At 47.3% G+C, this 19406-nt stretch overlaps 1 protein-coding gene across 1 annotated transcript in view; it reads right to left on the bottom strand.

Annotated features, from left to right (window-relative positions):
* Window positions 1-10967: 10967 nt before the first annotated feature.
* GRIN3B (glutamate ionotropic receptor NMDA type subunit 3B) overlaps window positions 10968-19406 on the bottom strand; it is a 100504-nt gene continuing 92065 nt past the window's right edge. Inside the window, exons 8-10 of the mRNA XM_070736409.1 lie at window positions 19068-19232; window positions 15201-15268; window positions 10968-11428 (exon numbers count right to left, since the gene is read on the bottom strand). Of these exons, the coding sequence (XP_070592510.1) occupies window positions 11044-11428; window positions 15201-15268; window positions 19068-19232 (618 nt within the window). The 3' untranslated portion in view covers window positions 10968-11043. The remainder of the gene's footprint in view (window positions 11429-15200; window positions 15269-19067; window positions 19233-19406) is intronic.

The raw sequence follows: 19406 nt of genomic DNA on the forward strand, positions 1-19406 counted from the left end.
CCCCCTCCCTTTTCAGCGCGATGCCTTTTTTGACTAGCACATCCTGAACACGAGGGAATTGCTCCCTACGTCACACAACTTCCTTTCCAGAATTACGCTTCTATCGATCGGGAGCAGCCATGCGGCAGCCGTTTTCCATCCTTGGCTTTGGAGCGGGGTTCTCCAGTGCCTTCCGTAGACTCCCCTGGCAAGAGGGAGGGGCTGATTGGCAGGAAGGGGAGGAGGGCTGGGTTTGAGCAGTAGGAAGCTGAGCAGACTCCTGAGATTCTGGTCTTCCGAGCAAGAATCAAATTTCTGGGATGGTGAACGGTGCCATCAAGGAGAACAGCGGCTGATGGCAGATCAGTCCAGGATGCAAGGGGCTTGGAAATTAAAAATAAAAATGTCAGGCCAGTGCTTCCCTTTCAACCCCCAATGAGGGAGTCCTATTCTTGTGCAATAGATTAGTTGAGTTCTTGGCCAGTGTGCCAATTCTCTCCCCCGATCGGTCACCAAAGAAGCTCACATGCGGTCAGATTTTGGGCCTTTCTGCTTTTGAGGGGTGTTTTTTCGTGGGGAGGCAGAATTGGATGGGAGAAAGAGAACCAAACTAAACCACACGAATAGAGTTCATTCTGTTTAATGTACAAAATGTATGTGTGTACATATATATATATATATAGATATATATAGTATATATACTGTATAAATACTGTATTTAATCTTTGTTCGTTCCTCCTTCTTTCCTCACCAGTTGTGCCCTTTGGGGCAGCAAAGGGTTGCTCGTCTTCGGTGCTACGAGGCTGTCGCGGGCGCACACACGTCAGCGTGGGCTTGGACCTCTGCGCACGCGCAAGTGAAATCTCACGTGGCGACTTGCGAACGAGCGAGATTTGGGTGATTCTCGCCAATATTTTTACTTCCATGCAGGCATAGCGACCAATTAGGTCCCACAGAGTTGGCCTTCTCCGGGTCTCGTCAACTAAACAATGTCGTTTGGCGGGACCCAGGGGAAGAGCCTTCTCTGTGGCGGCCCCGGCCCTCTGGAACCAACTCTCCCCGGAGATTAGAATAGCCCCCACCCTTCTTGCCTTTCGCAAGCTTCCTAAAACCCACCTCTGTCGTCAGGCATGGGGGAATTAAGATATTCTTTCCCCCTAGGCTTCCACAATTTATGTATGGTATGTTTGTATGTATGATTGGTTTTAAAATAAGGGTTTTTAGCTTCTTTAGTATTGGATTGTCGCATGTTGTTTTTACCACTGTTGTTAGCTGCCCCGAGTCTATGGAGAGGGGCGGCATACAAATCCAATGAAATGAAATGAAATAGAAGCAAAAAATTGGCGAAAATTGCTGAAATCTCACTTGGGCAAGTGTCCTCACGCACGATTTTGCTGTGCTCATGCGCAGAAGCCAAATTTCACACGGGGGCACACCTGGAGGCGCATGTGGCATGCGTCGGGGATGCAAAGCTGCGTGTGCATCCCAGAATTTCCTACCGGAACAGAGCCCATGGACCGTTCCAGGAGGGGCCCATGACTGCTTTGGGGGCACAGACACAGGAGGGGGGTGGGTTTACAAGGTCCAGCTCCATAACAAACTGCACCGCAACCCAGAGAGCTTCAGCTGCTCCTGATAGGAAGATCTCTTCTAGGGAGCTGCGTTTCCTTTGCCATTCTTAATTCACTTGTTCTAGCTACTGCCGTCATGGCGAACTTTTGGCACACGTGGCAGAGGTGACACACAGCCCTCCCTGTGGGCACGAGCATGTCGCCAGCCTGCTCTTCTGGTTTCCGGTGTGCATATATGCTCCGAAAAGTGTTCGGAAACTTTAGATCGTGCAGAATGCAGCTGCGAGAGCAATCATGGGCTTTCCCAAAAATGCCCTTATAACACCAACACTCCGCAGTCTGCATTGGTTGCCGATCAGTTTCTGGTCACAATTCAAAGTGTTGGTTATGACCTATAAAGCCCTTCATGGCACCGGACCAGATTATCTCAGGGACCGCCTTCTGCTGCACGAATCCCAGCGACCAGTTAGGTCCCACAGAGTGGGCCTTCTCCGGGTCCCGTCAACTAAACAATGTCGTTTGGCAGGACCCAGGGGAAGAGCCTTCTCTGTGGCGGCCCCGGCCCTCTGGAACCAACTCTCCCCGGAGATTAGAATTGCCCCCACCCTCCTCGCCTTTTGTAAGCTCCTTAAAACCCACCTCTGCCATCAGGCATGGGGGGACTGAGATACTCTTTCCCCCTAGGCCTTTACAATTTATGCATGGTATGTTTGTTTGTAGGTAGGTATGATTGGTTTTAAAATAAGGGGTTTTTAGTTGTAGTATTGGGTTTATATGCTGTTTTTATTATTGTTAGCCGCCCCGAGTCTACGGAGAGGAGCGGCATACAAATCCAATAAATAAAATAAATTAATAAATGTGCCGGGCCGGCCAGTTGGTCTGCACGGCTGCCTGAAAACACCCCCAAACCAGGATGTTTTTGGGGCCAAAAATGCCCCCTAAAAACTACCCACAAAACTGTCAAAAAACAGGTACGCACGCGCCAGCCATCTGGTCTTTGGGTTTCCAGGGCTCCAGTGCCTGTGAAGCCACAATGGCGCAGTGGTTAGAGTGCAGTACTGTGAGCTACTTCTGCGGTCAGCAGCTGCCAGTAGTTTGACAGATCGAATCTCAGTAGGCTGAAGGTTGACTCAGCCTTCCGTCCTTCCAAGGTGGGTAAAATGAGGACCCAGATTGTTGGGATGCTAATTCTCTGTAAACCGCTTAGAGAGGGATGCAAAGCCCTGCGAAGCGGTATATAAGTCTAAATGATAAATGCTAATGAAGACCAGCTGACCGGTGAAATATGCATGCGGGAAACCCAAAGAACAGCTGGCCAGTGTGTGCATGAATACCGGCCAGCTGGTGTTCATATTTCCGGTGCTGCAGCGCGCACATGCACGCATGGGCTGGTTTGGGTACTCTGTGTCGAAAAGGTTTGCCATCCCTGGGCTGGTGGATTTGCCCATCCCTGAATAAATGGCTTGTCTCTTCCTCCTCAGCATTGTTACTCTTGGCTTCTCAACTAACACTCCCCCGTCTTGGAATTCAGTCACTCTCCAGAGGTTGAGAATACGAAACATAGAAACATAGAAGTCTGACGGCAGAAAAAGACCTCATGATCCATCTAGTCTGCCCTTATACTAATTTCTGTATTTTATCTTAGGATGGATATATGTTTATCCCAGGCATGTTTAAATTCAGTTACTGTGGATTTATCTACCACATCTGCTGGAAGTTTGTTGCAAGGATCTACTACTCTTTCAGTAAAATAATATTTTCTCATGTTGCTTTTGATCTTTCCCCCAACTAACTTCAGATTGCGTCCCCTTGCTCTTGTGTTCACTTTCCTATTAAAAACACTTCCCTCCTGGACCTTTGACATATTTAAATGTTTCGATCATGTCCCCCCTTTTCCTTCTGTCCTCCAGACTGTACGGATTGAGTTCAGGCTTGGGAAAATGGGACTTCGTGGGTTTATCAGCAGATTGCCATTTTAACGGGAGAGAAACAGGACGTTTTACTCATTTTAATTTGAATTAGAGCTGGTTTGATGTTTTTGTTGGCTTCCCTTGTCTCGGATTGGCCCCATCTATCTTGGAGGCCTGGCCCAGCCTTGCCACTAAAAGGCTAAAGGGCTTTCAGCTTACAATATACAGTGGAACCCCGACATAAGAGCTGCTCTACTTAAGAGCAACTCGAGATAAGAGCTGGGAGGGGAGAGATATTTTTGTTCTACTTACAAGCCCAAATTCGAGATACAAGCGCCAAGGAGCTGTCTCCTGAAGCCAAACGCTAACTTCCGCGTTCGGCTTCAGGAGACAGCTGCGAAGCGGCGCGCGTGTTTTAAAAGGTTGCAGCCGGCCTGGGGGGCTCGGGGGGGTGCTTGCAGCTTTCTTTCTTGCTCTTTTTCTTTCTCTCTTTTACCTTCCCTTCCTCTATTTCTTCTTTTCTTTCTCCTTCCCACCTTCTTCCCTCCCTCCCTCCCTTCACTCATTCCTCTCTTACTCTCCCCTTTCATAAGTTTCCTTGCTTCCTTCCTCTGTTCCTGTCCCTTCCCCCTTTCTTTCTTTCTTTCTTTCTTTCTTTCTTTCTTTCTTGCTTTCTTTCTTGCTCTTTTTCTTTCTCTCTTTTACCTTCCCTTCCTCTATTTCTTCTTTTCTTTCTCCTTCCCACCTTCTTCCCTCCCTCCCTCCACTCATTCCTCTCTTACTCTCCCCTTTCATAAGTTTCCTTGCTTCCTTCCTCTGTTCCTGTCCCTTCCCTCTTTCCTTCCTTCCTTCCCACCCTCCGTCCATTCATTCACCCATTCCTCTCTTGATCGCTTAAAGCCGGTCCCTGGTGCAAAAAGGGTTGGGGACCTCTGTCCTACAGGATTGGGTGGCAGAGAAGTTGAACATATGTAAATTTAAAAGTTTAAGAAAGTTTACAAGTTAAGTGAAAGAAACTTCATTATTCATTTATATGTACATGTACATTTCTTCATTAAAAACATGTCTTTCTGCATAATTTAGACTAACTTTGTGAGTTTTTTGAGGGCTGGAACCAATTAAAATTATTTACATTAATTCCTATGGGGAAAAGTCGTTCGAGATAAGAGCTGCTCGACTTAAGAGCCCAGGTACGGAACGAATTAAACTCGTATCTCGAGGTACCACTGTAGTTCAAACTCCTGCTCGAGAAACCATGTCACTGAACTTAATAGCACTAGCAATAGCATTTATCCCTATATACCGCTTCACAGTGCTTTTACAGCCCTCTCTAAGCGGTTTACAGAATCAGCCTATTGCCCCCAACAATCTGGGTCCTCATTAAACCCACCTGGGAAGGATGGAAGGTTGAGTCAACCTTGAGCTGGTGGTGAGATTTGAACTCCTGAATTACAGCGAACAGCTGAAGTAGCCTGCAGTGCTGCACTCTAACCACTGTGCCACTCCGGCTCTGAACTCATACCTCCAAAAAAGGCCTCTATTCATCAGTTTACAACATACACTGCTTAAAAAAATAAAGGGAACACTTAAACATAGAAACATAGAAGACTGACGGCAGAAAAAGACCTCATGGTCCATCTAGTCTGCCCTTATACTATTTCCTGTATTTCATCTTACAATGGATATATGTTTATCCCAGGCATGTTTAAATTCAGTTACTGTGGATTTACCAACCACGTCTGCTGGAAGTTTGTTCCAAGGATCTACCACTCTTGCAATGAAATAATATTTTCTCACGTTGCTTTTGATCTTTCCCCCAACTAACTTCAGAATGTGTCCCCTTGTTCTTGTGTTCACTTTCCTATTAAAAACACTTCCCTCCTGAACCTTATTTAACAACACAATATAATTCCAATTAAACCAAACCTCTGAAATCAAAAGGCCATTTAAGCAACACTGATCGACAATCAATTTCACCTGCTGTTGTGCACATTCAACTTTGTACAGAACAAAGTATTCAATGAAAATATTTCATTCATTCAGATCTAGGGTGTGTTATTTGAGTCTTCCTTTTATTCTTTTGAACAGTATACAGTATTCCCTGAACTTGGGAATACAGCTGGGTTTTATTTTTCCATTTCCCAATCCAGATATTGGGCTGGGATAGGATCTTTGGGGGACGAGCAAATCCAAAAAGTCTGAGTTTCCAGAATGTAAGAAAATAAAACACGTCACTTTATCTTTCCAAAAGCGAAAATATTTTAATCCCCGTCTTGCTTCTTAGCCTGTTACCCATCTAATTTCGTTTTAAAGTAAATAAAATGGTGAGGACAGGTTTTTTTTAACATATAAAAATGAACAGTAGCTCAATTCAGCATTCTCCCAATTCCTGCCCCCTCTAGATCTGTGAGACTACACTGCCCATCATTTTCCAAACACTATGGGCTGGTGAAGATGGAAACGGGTCCAATACACATAGAAGGGCATCAAATTTTAGAAGGCTCCTCTATATATAACTCTAAAAATCCTATTGGAATATCCGCCAACTCACTTGAATTTGCACTGCCCAAAAATAAATACCAAAGGGAAAAACCAGTGGCCAATCATGTAAACCTGTAAAGAAGTACAGTGCTACCTCTACCTACAAACGCCTCTACTTACAAACTTCTAGATAAGAACTGGGTGTTCAAGATTTTTTTTGCCTCTTCCCATGAACCATTTTCCACTTACAAACCCGAGCCTCTGAAACTGTAACCAGAAAAGGCAGGGAGAAGCCTCCGTGGGGCCTCTAGGAATCTCCTGGGAGGAAACAAGGCTGGAAAAGGCAGGGAGAGGCCTCTGTGGGGCCTCTAGGAATCTCCTGGGAGGAAACAACGCTGGAAAAGGCAGGGAGAAGCCTCTGTGGGGCCTCTCTAGGAATCTCCTGGGAGGAAACAAGGCTGGAAAAGGCAGGGAGAGGCCTCTGTGGGGCCTCTAGGAATCTCCTGGGAGGAAACAAGGCTGGAAAAGGCAGGGAGAAGCCTCTGTGGGGCCTCTCTAGGAATCTCCTGGCAGGAAACAGGACTGGAAAAGGGAGGAGAAGCCTCCGTGGGGCCTCTCTAGGAATCTCCTGGGAGGAAACAGGGCCTCCCTCCACCCTCCCTGTGGTTTCCCCAATCGCACGCATTATTTGCTTTTACATTGATTCCTATGGGAAAAATTGCTCCTTCTTACAAACTTTTCTACTTAAGAACCTGGTCACGGAACAAATTAAGTTCGTAAGTAGAGGTACCACTGTATTTAAACTTTGGTTTCACACCCACAAGAATCATCCCAGCAAATTCATTTTGGAAAATTGGCCTTCGGGATTGATACTAAAAATGTATTTATTTGGTTTTCAATTTGTTTGTAAGATTTATAAACTGCCTCCTGGCTAGACAGCCTGTGGGAAAATGTCGCCTCTTAAGAGGCCCTAGGCACGCTGGATGTATTTCTTTGGTTTCCAACCGGGTTCATGCTTTATGAAAGGAAAAAACCCCAAATACTTTTAAAAGTTACCACGAATCCTAGCGACCAATAAGGTCTCACAGAGTTGGCCTTCTCCTGGTCCCGTCGACTAAACAATGTTGTCTGGCGGGCCCCAGGGGAAGAGCCTTCTCTGTGGCGGCCCTGGCCCTCTGGAATCAACTCCCCCCAGAGATTAGAACTGCTCCCACCCTCGTCTTTTGTAAACTACTCAAGACCCACCTATACCGCCAGGCATGGGGGATTTGAGACATCTTTCCCCCAGGCTCCTTATAATTTATGTTTAGTATGTATGTGTTGTCTGGTTTTAATATGATAGGGTTTTAGTTATTTCTTTTAATATTAGATTTGTGCTACTATAATATTGTTTTTATCATTGTTGTGAGCTGCCCCGAGTCTTCAGAGAGGGGCGGCATACAAATCTAATAAATTATTATTATTATTATTATTATTATATGCAGTGGGGCTGCGCAGAGCTGAATTCAAATGATAAATGCTGGGTTTGCAGTGCACGTTTCACTCCTGTTGGGGAGAATTAAAGCCTTTGGACTGTGCCCTGGACTGATGTGACTGCCCAGAAGACATTTAGCATAGAGGTGACCCTGATGAAAGGCCTACACGGGACCCTGACTGTGCTCCGAATTCAGATTTTGCCCTTTAACTTGAGATCAGCCACAGCTGCAATACGGATCTGCCTCCTAAGGATGGTTGTGCATGCCAAACTGGTTTAGTTTATCACAGGTTTGTTTCTCTTGCCTGGAATGAAATACTCAGCTCCCATCTGGGTTCTTCTAAAGCAAAGATCTGACTTCAAATACGGCAGTTTGAACAAAGGTTAATTGTTCCCAGCGTCAGGAAATTTCTCCTAGGTTTGGTTTCTCTTCGTTTAAGCTTCCATCCGCTTCTGTGGTCTGCCCTTATGACCCTCCAGAATTGGCTCAGGGGAGGGGAGGGCAGCATGGAGCCCCTCTGCCTTGTCCTGAGTTGGACTGGCAGGAGATTTTTTAAAAAGCCTGCTCTTGCTAAGACCTGGGCAAATGAAGAGGTTGGCAGGCCCCTCCGAAGGTCTGAAGCGATTCCTTGTGCCCACCCTCTCCAAGGTCACACAGACAAAGTTTGGTGGGAAATTGTTGAAAAATAAAATTAGGATGCTGGAAGGAATAATAAATATACTTGGAGTGCATATACAGTACTGTAAACGTTCTTTTAAGCTTACCCAATATCAGCCCTCTCCCCGTTGCTTTCCTTTCCTTTCTCCTTCTTCCCCTCCGTTCCTCCTCTCCTTCCTCCTCCTCTCCCCTTCCCCTCCTGTCCTATTTTCTCCTCTCCCCTCCCTCTCCTCTCCCCTTCCTCTCCTGTCCCCTCCTCTTCCTCTCCTCCCCTTCCTCTCCTCTCCCCTCCCCCTTCCTCTCCCCTCCTCTTCCTCTCCTCCTCTCCCCTTCCTCTCCTCTCCCCTCCCTCTTTTCCCTTCCCCTCCTCTGCCCTTCCTCTCCCCTCCTCTTTTTCTCCTCCCCTCCCCTTCCTCTTCTCTCCCCTCCTCTCTTCTCCTCTCCTCTCTGCTCCTCCCCTCCCCTCTCCTCCAGAAATCTTACTTCTATCCACTTTGGTAATGCCATTACCCTCTTCGGAGAGGGGCGGCATACAAATCGAATAAATAATAATAATAATAATATTGCAATCTTTGGTTTCCCTGTCCCACAAGAAACCTCCCCAGGTCTCCCAACTTCTGGGACGTTGCTCCCTCCATGTAAACAGACCTCTCTCCAAGACTCAAGAGTCTCTTCCGCTTGTTCCATGTGCTCCTTCATCTGCCTTGGGCTGTACCGCTAAATGATGACACCCCCCACTCCAGCTAACATCAGAACAAAACACCCTTATCAGCTGGAAAGTTGCTTCCTTTGGTTCATTGTGTCGTCTACCCTGTCTTCCAAAAGCTTCTCCAAGGTCAAAATGGCAAACTTTGCTGAGGAGCCCTGGAAGCGAATGCCTGTGCCTCCACCCACCCCAAAACTCCATGCCACTATGGCTGCACCTGATATGTGCCTAACCGAACTCAAGTCCGACCACTGGGGCTATGCAGCTGGGAGACTAGCTAGCTGTGGTGGGTTACAAGTTTCTGGGTCCCAGGAAAAGAAGCTGCAATTGCTTGACAGTGATTTAAACCCGCTCTCCAGAATATGTGCTCCGCCCAGGGAAGGGCTCCCTGTCACCAACACTCCCGATGCGCTCCCGGTGACCGGTGTGCATGCAAGATTTGGCTTCTGCACATGTGCAGGAAGTGAAATCTTGCGAGGACACTTGCGTGAGATTTCGCCGATTTTCAGCAGTTTTTTGCTTCCATCTGCGGAAGCAAAAAACCTGCCAAAAATCTGTGAAATCTCTCACGTGAGATTTCGACTTCCTGCACATGCGCAGGAGCTGAATCTCATGCTCACGCGCCCGTGCACACATCGGGGACTCGGAGGTGTGTGCGCATATTTGTTTTTCTTACCAGGACGGAGTGTCAGACCGTCTATGTAGCTGCTCACTACTGGCTCGGCCCAGTGAAGGGCTACCAAAATGTTTACTACCACACTGTGGGCGTGGCTTATGCAGGACGCCCTGCATTTTCTTTCAACATCTTTCAGTGCAAACTGGGTGCTCTGGGGTGGAGCTCCATTTTCGCTACCCCACTGTGTCCTTCCCCCCCCCCCATCCAGGCAGTAGCCCACCCCTGGCTCCGCCCCTATGCTTAGCCTTACTCCCGACCTTCTCTTCATTCGACACTTCCTGTTTTTTGAAGCTTCCTACAAATGGTGTCGGCCTACTAAGGTTGAAAAGACAAGCGAAAGCTGGAGAAGGGTGCTCCTTCTAAGCCTCCAAGAGGTTCTGGGCCAAAACCAGCAACAGGACCTCACAGAACGCCAGGTCAGGATCAGACTGCTGAATGTGGACCCATGAAGGTAACTTAGAACAATGGCCAACTCCCAGAATTCCTCAGTCAGCCATGATCCTTGTTTATCATTTACCTCAGAGGTCTTCAAACATGGCAACTTTTAAGACTTGTGGACTTCAACTCTCCGTTCCTGGAGTTTCTGAAGCCATTCCCCCCCCCCCCCAAAGCACCTGTCTTTTTCACTGCTTTGTAAAATGAAATATTTGAAAACTTATTCCAGGCATTTCCTCCCCCCCCCCTCCAGCTTTTCAAATTACAGGTTCAACGTGAGGTTTTAATTCCAGACAAACTGATATTTATCTCTTCGGTTTGAAAAGATTAGACTATAAATCAGGGGGTCCCAAACTTGATAATTTTAAGATTTGTGGACTTCAACTGCCAGAATTCTCCAGCCAGCTATGCTGGAGAATTCTGGGAATTGAAGACCCCCAAGTCTTAAAGGTGCCAAGTTTGGAGACCTCTGAGGTAAATGATACACGAGGATCATGGCTGACTGAGGAATTCTGGGAGTTGAAGCCCACAAATCTTAAAGATGCCAAATTTGGAGACCTCTGAGGTAAATGATACACGAGGATAATGGCTGACTGAGGAATTCTGGGAGTTGAAGTCCACAAGTCTTAAAGATGCCAAATTTGGAGACCTCTGAGGTAAATGATACACGAGGATAATGGCTGACTGAGGAATTCTGGGAGTTGAAGTCCACAAGTCTTAAAGATGCCAAATTTGGAGACCTCTGAGGTAAATGATACGCGAGGAACATGGCTGACTGAGGAATTCTGGGAGTTGAAGTCCACAAGTCTTAAAGTTGCCAAGGTCGGAGACCCCTGATCATGAATTAATTCAGAATCCAAACCTATCTAGTCCTGCTTACTTGGTCGACCGCCCTGCCGCCATCTTCCTCATCCTGGAGGATTTTTGTTTTTTCAAAGGACACGGATGAAGTGGGACTTTCCACATGCAAATAAGGGTGACCAGCAACCCACGCGGCCCTATGGATGAAAACTGGGGAAGGCAGGGAAAGCTAGAACAAAACCCCTCTCCCAACCGGTATCTGCCCTTCCTTGTTTTGCTCTCCGCGCCGGCATCCTTCGCTAGGAACGGGAGTCCAAACCAGAGTCCAGTCGGATGGCCCTTCCCCATTCCATCACCTGTCCTCACTACTCTCCCTGATTAGTGCCTTCAGCGCAGGGGGAAGCCGGGGAGCTTTAGGGGGCGGTCCGAGGGCCACCATGAGCTCGCTCTTCCGCACCAGGGCGGTCCTCAGCTGCTCCCGCATGTCCTCGATTTTGCTCTCCAGCTCCTTCAGTTCCTGCTGCTGGGCTTCCTTGTTTTCCTGCTGGGGGTCCTGGCCGTTCATGCAGTGCCAGACGGGCGCTGCTCTCTCGTCTTCTGAGGTCTCCTCCGGGGCGCTGTCGATGTTGAAGTGCACCCGTTTGTCTTCCTTCTTTATTGCGGCGCAGCGGAGGTTGTTCCAGCCCTCCTGGTTGGGGGGCGGCTGGGGTTCGTCGGGAGGCTTTTGAAGGTTGCACCTTTGGAGGGGCAGAGAGAGAGAAAGAGTAAAGATAGAGAAAGTCTGGACGTCATAGAAACATAGAAGATTGACGGCAGAAAAAGACCTTATGGTCCATCTAGTCTGCCCTTATACTATTCTCCTGTATTTTATATTAGAATGGATATACGTTTATCCCAGGCATGTTTAAATTCAGTGACTGTGGTTTTACCAACCACATCTGCTAGAAGTTTGTTCCAAGCATCTACTACTCTTTCATTAAAATAATATTTTCTCACGTTGCTTCTGATCTTTCCGCAACTAATCTCAGATTCTTGTTCCTGTGTTCACTTTCCTATTAAAAACACTTCCCTCCTGAACCTTATTTAACCCTTTAACATATTTAAATGTTTCGATCATGTCCCCCCTTTCCCTTCTGTCCTCCAGACTACACAGATTGAGTTCATTCTTTCCTGATAGGTTGTATGTTTAAGAACCTCCACCATTTTTGTAGCCCATCTTTGGATCCGTTCAATTTTATCCATATCTTTTTGTAGATGAGGTCTCCAGAACTGAACAGTATTCCAAATGGGGTCTCACCAGCGCTCTATACCAGAGGTCCCCAACCTTTTTTGCACCAGAGACCGGCTTTAAGCTAGACCAGTTTTCATGGCCCGGTGGGGGGGGGGGGGGGGCTTTGGTCATATGGGGGTGGGGTTATGGAGGGGTGGAGCCAGGGCCGCCATCAGGAATTTTGGGGCCCCATACAGCCTAAGTGTCTGGGGGGCCCCCTCCCCGCCATTTTAAAACTACTTTATTTTGCGACATACCAATTATGTATGAAATTTACCTTCTTTGGGGAGGGGTGAAAGGGGAGAGTAAGAGAGGAAGGAGTGAAATAAGGGAATGAGGGAGGAAAGAAGGGAGGAAGGAAAAGGAAAGCAAGAAATGGAGGGAGGGAAGGAAGGAAGGAAAGAAAGAAAGAAAGAAAGAAAGGGGGAAGGGACAGGAACAGAGGAAGGAAGCAAGGAAACTTATGAAAGGGGAGAGTAAGAGAGGAAAGACTGAAGGAAGGGAGGGAGGGAAGAAGGTAGGAAGGAGAAAAAAAGAAGAAATAGAGGAAGGGAAGGTAAAAGAGAGAAAGAAAAAGAGCAAGAAAGAAAGCAAGCAAGAAAGAAAGAGAATGAAAGAGAAATAAAAATAGAGAGGGGGAATGAAAGAAATGGAAGGAGGGAAGGAAGGAGAGAAAGCAAGAGAAAGAAAGAAAGAGAGAGAGAGAAAAAAGAATGAAAGAGCAAGAAAGCAAGAGAGCAAAAGAAAGAGAGAAAGAAAGAAAGAAAGAAAGAAAGGCAACTTCAAAGAAAGGCTCACTGAGCATCTCTCACTCTCTTTCCATCCCTCTTTCTTTCTCTCTCTTCCTTTCTATCTCTCCTCTTCCTTTATCTCCTCTCTCTCTCTCCCTCTCTTTCTCTCCCCCCTCTCTCCCCCCCTCGTTCCCTCTCTCCCTCTCTTGCTATCTATCCCCCCTCTCCCTCTCTCTTTCTCTCTCTCCCTCTCTCTCTTTCTCCCCCCTCTCTCCCTCTCTCTTTCTCCCTCTCCCTCTCTTTCTCTCTCTCCCCCCCTCTATCCATCTCTCTTTCTCCCTCTCCCTCTCTTTCTCTCTCTCTCCCCCCTCTCTCCCTCTCTCTTTCTCTCTCCCTCTCTTGCTATCTCTTTCTCTCCCCCCTCTCTCCCTCTCTCTTTCTCTCTCTCCCTCTCTTTCTCCCCCCTCTCTCCCTCTCTCTTTCTCCCTCTCCCTCTCTTTCTCTCTCTCTCCCCCTCTCTCCCTCTCTCTTTCTCTCTCTCCCTCTCTTGCTATCTCTTTCTCTCTCTTTCTCCCCCCTCTCTCCCTCTCTCTTTCTCCCTCTCCCTCTCTTTCTCTCTCTCTCCCCCTCTCTCCCTCTCTCTTTCTCTCTCTCCCTCTCTTACTATCTCTTTCTCTCCCCCCTCTCTCCCTCTCTCTTTCTCTCTCTCCCTCTCTTTCTCTCTCTTTCTCTCTCTTTCTCCCCCCTCTCTCCCTCTCTCTTTCTCCCTCTCCCTCTCTTTCTCTCTCTCTCCCCCTCTCTCTTTCTCTCTCTCCCTCTCTTGCTATCTCTTTCTCTCTTTCTCCCCCCTCTCTCCATCTCTCTTTCTCCCTCTCCCTCTCTTTCTCTCTCTCTCCCCCTCTCTCCCTCTCTCTTTCTCTCTCTCCCTCTCTTGCTATCTCTTTCTCTCCCCCCTCTCTCCCTATCTCTTTCTCTATCTCCCTCTCTTGCTATCTCTTTCTCTCTCTTTCTCCCCCCTCTCTCCCTCTCTCTTTCTCCCTCTCCCTCCACTCACCCATCCCGGGGGTCTGTTTCGGACTTCCCAATCCAAGTCACGCAGCCTTGCGGAGCTCCTGGTGGTCTCTCATCCCCGAATCAGCCAGGTAAACACGGCCCCCTCTTCCCTGGCCCGAAACCAGCGAAGGTTGGGGGAATTTCTGCGCAACCCCGGCCACTTTCGGGGTTAAATTCCTCTCCCCCGCCCTCTCCGCACCTCCGAAGGGAGCAGGGCAGCGTTCCTGGGCTGGCCAATTCTGGGCAGGGGGCGAATTCCTCCCGGGGGGGGGGTGGAGGTGTGGATGTGTGCGTGTGCCCGGAAGGCGTCCGAACTTTGCAAACACGAGGCAGGGAGGGAGGGAGGCCGTTGCCCGGCCAGCGGGCACCAAACAGGGCAGGGCTCCATGGGAGGGGAGGGGGCACCTCGCGGCTGGGGGCTGCCTGGCTTTGTGATTTTGGCTGGGGGGGGGGAGTTAGGAAGGTCCTACTTCTCAAAGCCTATCTGCTGGATACGGGCGATGAGTGGGACAGAGCGGCGCAGAAGCCTCTTGCAGCAGCTGACACAGCCACCGGCTTCGGCGCCGCTCGTCCCGCTCATCGCCCGTATCCAGCAGATAGGCTTTGAGTTTTTGGCTGGGGGGGGAGAAGTAGGACCTTCCTAACTCCCCCCCAGCCAAAATCACAAAGCCAGGCAGCCCCCAGCCGCCAAAGGAGCCTCCTGATTCTCCCCGCCCTGCCCAACGCCCCACCCTGTCCTGCATAATGTCCTCTGCCGGGAGGGCAGCGCCGCCGCGGACCGGCTGGAAAACCCCAACGGCCCGGTCCCGGTCCGCGGACCGGCGGTTGGGGACCTCTGCTCTATACAGCGGGATCACAATCTCCCTCTTCCTGCTTGTTATACCTCTAGCTATGCAGCCAAGCATTCTACTTGCTTTCCCTACCACCCGACTGCACTGTTCACCCATTTTGAGACTGTCAGAAATCACTACCCCTAAATCCTTCTGAAGTTTTTGCTAACACAGAACTGCCAATACAATACTCAGATTGAGGATTCCTTTCCCCCAAGTGCATTATTTTACATTTTGAAACATTAAACTGCAGTTTCCATTGCTTTGACCACATCTCTTCAAAAACAACAACAGTCACCACAAATTTATCAATCCCATTAAAAGTGCTTTCTTTTTTAAAAAAAAAAACTTTATTATTTATTTATTTATTTACTTACTTATTTATTTATTTAGATTTCTATGCCGCCCTTCTCGAGGTGACTCAGGACGGCGTACAACATTAAATATAACCATATATAAGAAATCTAAATAACTATAAAAAAATAATGAAAAATTTACTAAAAAACATTTTAAAACATCCCATATACACTCACACACATTCCTCCAGTTCAATCCAATCATATTTAGTAACAACCAGAGACAGAGTCTCATCACTCACGGCCCCCATGCCCACCGGCAGATTTACCTTTTCTCCAAATTCAGCTTCTTGATCCTCTGTTCCTCCAGTCCCATGTTCAGAGCCCGGTGTATTTTCTGGGTTATGCATATTAAAAAAAAAAATAACCACAAAGAAATAAGGTCTTTGTAAGAGAAATAATAAGAAAAAAAGGCCAGACAAGGAATAATATGTTTCTATGTTTCTATGAAACTGTTCTGCTCTGAACTACACAGATCGGAACAAAGGGAAAATCCACACACTGTGATTTCAAATCAAACTCAGGCATTTCAGCCCATCTTTGCAGTTTCCTTGTTAAATTGGCTAAGAGATAAAGGTCCAAGCAGCCGCCCAGAGTCAAAGCTAATTAACACATTCCTCATTTAAGATAATGCTTACACACTCACAACTCTCCAGATTTTGTTCACACAGCTGCATCTCTGCCTGATGAATTTAGAAGAATAATAGGAGGTTGCCAGCGAGGCATTTCTGGAACCCCTGATCTAAGACCTTCACCATTATGAACGATGGAACACCACGCCCCTTTACCCAGAAATCCTCCTTTTATACTGTCTGGGTGTGGTCAACTGTTTAATAATTAATTTAATAATAATTTATTGGATTTGTATGCCGCCCCTCTCCGTAGACTCGGGGCGGCTAACAACAATGATAAAAACAGCATGTGACAATCCAATAATAAAACAACTAAAACCCTTATTATATAAAAACAGCATGTGACAATCCAATAATAAAACAACTAAAACCCTTATTATAAAACCAAACATACACACAGACATACCATGCATAACTTGTAATGGCCTAGGGGGAAGGAATATCTCAACTCCCCCATGCCTGGTGGTATAAATGAGTCTTGAGTAGTTTACGAAAGACAGGGAGGGTGGGGGCAATTCTAATCTCCGGGGGGGAGTTGGTTACAGAGGGCTCGGGCCGCCACAGAGAAGGCTCTTCCCCTGGGGCCCGCCAAACAACATTGTTTAGCCGACGGGACCTGGAGAAGGCCAACTCTGTGGGACCTTATCGGTCGCTGGGATTCGTGCAGTAGCAGGCGGTTCCGGAGATATAACTGTCTAGACTTTGTTTCCTAGACTCACCTTCTGAACTTTTTCCCATAAAGATATTCCTGTCTGCTTCTTGACCTTCTGACCCGGGCATATAACAGGGGCTCCAGATCTGCCATGTCTCCCTCCTCCTCTGACTCAGGCATTACCATAATTGAGGTTTCTACAGTCTCTGGAGGTTCCGCAGGTTCCAATTCTCTCTCACTATCTGACCCAGTTGTCAAGAACGCTGGCCGAGGGTACCAAGATGGACCCGGTTCATCCTCCTCAGAATCTTTGACTAACTGACCCGATCGTGGACCACTCACAACAGAAACTAAACAAGCAGGGATTCAACCTGGAGATGAGGAATTTCCTGAGAACAATCAACCCATGGACAGAAGTTGCCTTCAGAAGTTGTGGGAGCTTCATCATCACTTCAGCCTTTCAAGAAGAGGCTAGATTGCCATCTGTCAGAATATGGTGTTGGGCAGTGATGGCGAACCTATGGCGCGAATACCACGGGTGGCCATATCTGCTGGCATGCGATATATTTGCCCTAGCTTAGAAACATAGAAACATAGAAGACTGACGGCAGAAAAAGACCTCGTGGTCCATCTGGTCTGCCCTTATACTATTTCCTGTATTTTATCCTACAATGGATATATGTTTATCCCAGGCATGTTTAAATTCAGTTACTGTGGATTTACCAACCACGTCTGCTGGAAGTTTGTTCCAAGGGTCTACTACTCTTTCAGTGAAATAATATTTTCTCACGTTGCTTTTGATCTTCCCCCCAACTAACTTCAGATTGTGCCCCCTTGTGATTGTGTTCACTTTCCTATTAAAAACACTTCCCTCCTGAACCTTATTTAACCCTTTAACATATTTAAATGTTTCGATCATGTCCCCCCCTTTTCCTTCTGTCCTCCAGACTATACAGATTGAGTTCATTAAGTCTTTCCTGATACGTTTTATGCTTAAGACCTTCCACCATTCTTGTAGCCCGTCTTTGGACCCGTTCAATTTTGTCAATATCTTTTTGTAGGTGAGGTCTCCAGAACTGAACACAGTATTCCAAATGTGGTCTTACCAGCGCTCTATATAGCGGGCTCACAATCTCCCCCTTCCTGCTTGTTATACCTCTAGCTATGCAGCCAAGCATCCTACTTGCTTTTCCTACTGCCCGACCACACTGCTCACCCATTTTGAGACTGTCAGAAATCACTACCCCTAAATCCTTCTCTTCTGAAGACTCTGGCATAATTTTCGTTTTTTGTCCATTAATTTTCAGTCCTGAGAATTCCCCAAATTTTCCTAATTCCTTTAATAATTCTGGACCTGATTCGAAGGTGTCCTCCAGGAAAAAAAACTATGTTGTCCGCATACGCTCCCAGAGACTCTGGGAAAGCGTTTTCATGGAGGCAGGTGAGGGCATTTTCATTCTCCCCGGGCTCTAGGGCAACCTATGGAGCCCAAGAAGGGTGAAAAACGGGCCTACTGGGCCCACCGGAAGTCAGTAAATGGGCCATTTCCAGCGTCCAGTGGGTCTCGGGGAGGGGGGGGGTGTTTTCGCCCTCCCCAGACATTGAATTATGGGTATGTGCACTTGCTGTGTGTGATAGCACATGCACATGTACTTTTAGCACCCAACGTAAAAAGGTTCGCCATCACTGGTGTAGGGTCTCCTGCTTGGGCGGGGGGTTGGACTAGATGACCTACAAGGTCCCTTCCAACTCTGTCAATCTGTTTTGTTCTGTCCATTTGTAAAAGTAATGAAGTTGGGATATCAATCAATCAAAACTAAGTGTGAAAACTGCTTATAAGTGTTGTGGTTGGCTCTGGGCCAGCTCCTGCAACGGGGAATTGGGATGTTGGCTTAGGAGAGTCCTCAGGTTCCCAGAGACTTGTCTTACTGCCATCAGCTTCGGACAGTGAGGATTGCTTGCCAAGGTCAGACGCTGGGGGAGAAGAAGAATCAGATACAGAGATGGATGCCGCCAGCCCATTAGTTAATGACCCCATTAGTGGGTCATCGGACTTGGGAGAAGAGAATCGGTGGATAGATGCCAGGATGCGCAGGCTCATGGCTAGAAGGGACCAACTGCGCAGGTATCGTCGGAGATAAGGGAGAACACCTGTGGCTGAGGCAATTAGGCTAATGGGGCTGCGTTGCAGAGAGTGCATGTGGGAGTTTATCCGTTTGGAGAAGGATAAGTAGTGTTTGCTTCGTTCCTGGACTTTCACAGCTAAGTAAATCTTGTGGCCTCGCTCAAAGAGGTTTGGCTGCTCACAGCTTTCAAGGACTGTTATCTCTGTGTGAGCTAATTTGCTCAGTTTAAAGTGCATGTGCACAGCTTTATTTTGGATAAACCGCGTTTCTGTTTATTTTATAACAGCGTATGTGTTTGAGTTTACATTTCTGACTCAATTGGGACTTATAACGTGAAGCCCGGCATAAGCCTAGGCCTTTACAATTCTATGCATGGTATGTATGTATGTATGTTTGGTTTTTATATTAATGGATTTTTAATCATTTCTAATACCAAATTACTATTGTACACTGTTTTATTGTCGCTGTTAGCTGCCCCGAATCTCCGGAGAGGGGCGGCATACAAATCAAATCAAATCAAATCAAATCAAATCAAAAAATAAATAGATAAATAAATAAACAACAATAAGTTACTTTTTTTTCAGTTCCATTGCAATTTCAAATGGCTGCTAGGTGAGTGAATGGCTGACAGTCAAGGATTTTCTGCAGTCATTGCCATCTTTCAAAACAAAATGAGACCCCCCCCCCCCCACACACACACCGAGATTATCCAAGATTATGCCTCACCTGGCTGGTATGGAGCCAATAATTGAATTTCTTCTTGCGCCGAATGCGAGGCACGATGAGTCGGTAAAAGATGTGCTCCCCTAAGGAGGTGAGCAGAGAGCCACAGAGCCCAATGCAAAGGAGGACAAAGAGGCCCGAGAAGTGGTAGATCCCCATCTGCAGAGTCTGGAAGTGATGGGGAAAGAAGGAACACAGGCAGGATTAAACCCACTAGGAACGTTGCTCAGGGGCTAAGACGCTGAGCTTCTTGATCAGAAAGGCCGGCAGTTCAGCGGTTTGAATCCCTAGTGCCGCATAACGGAGTGAGCTCCCGTTAATTGCACGAGCGACTGCCAACTT

Source organism: Erythrolamprus reginae, chromosome 1 (assembly GCF_031021105.1).
Source record: "Erythrolamprus reginae isolate rEryReg1 chromosome 1, rEryReg1.hap1, whole genome shotgun sequence".
Lineage (NCBI taxonomy): Eukaryota > Metazoa > Chordata > Lepidosauria > Squamata > Dipsadidae > Erythrolamprus > Erythrolamprus reginae.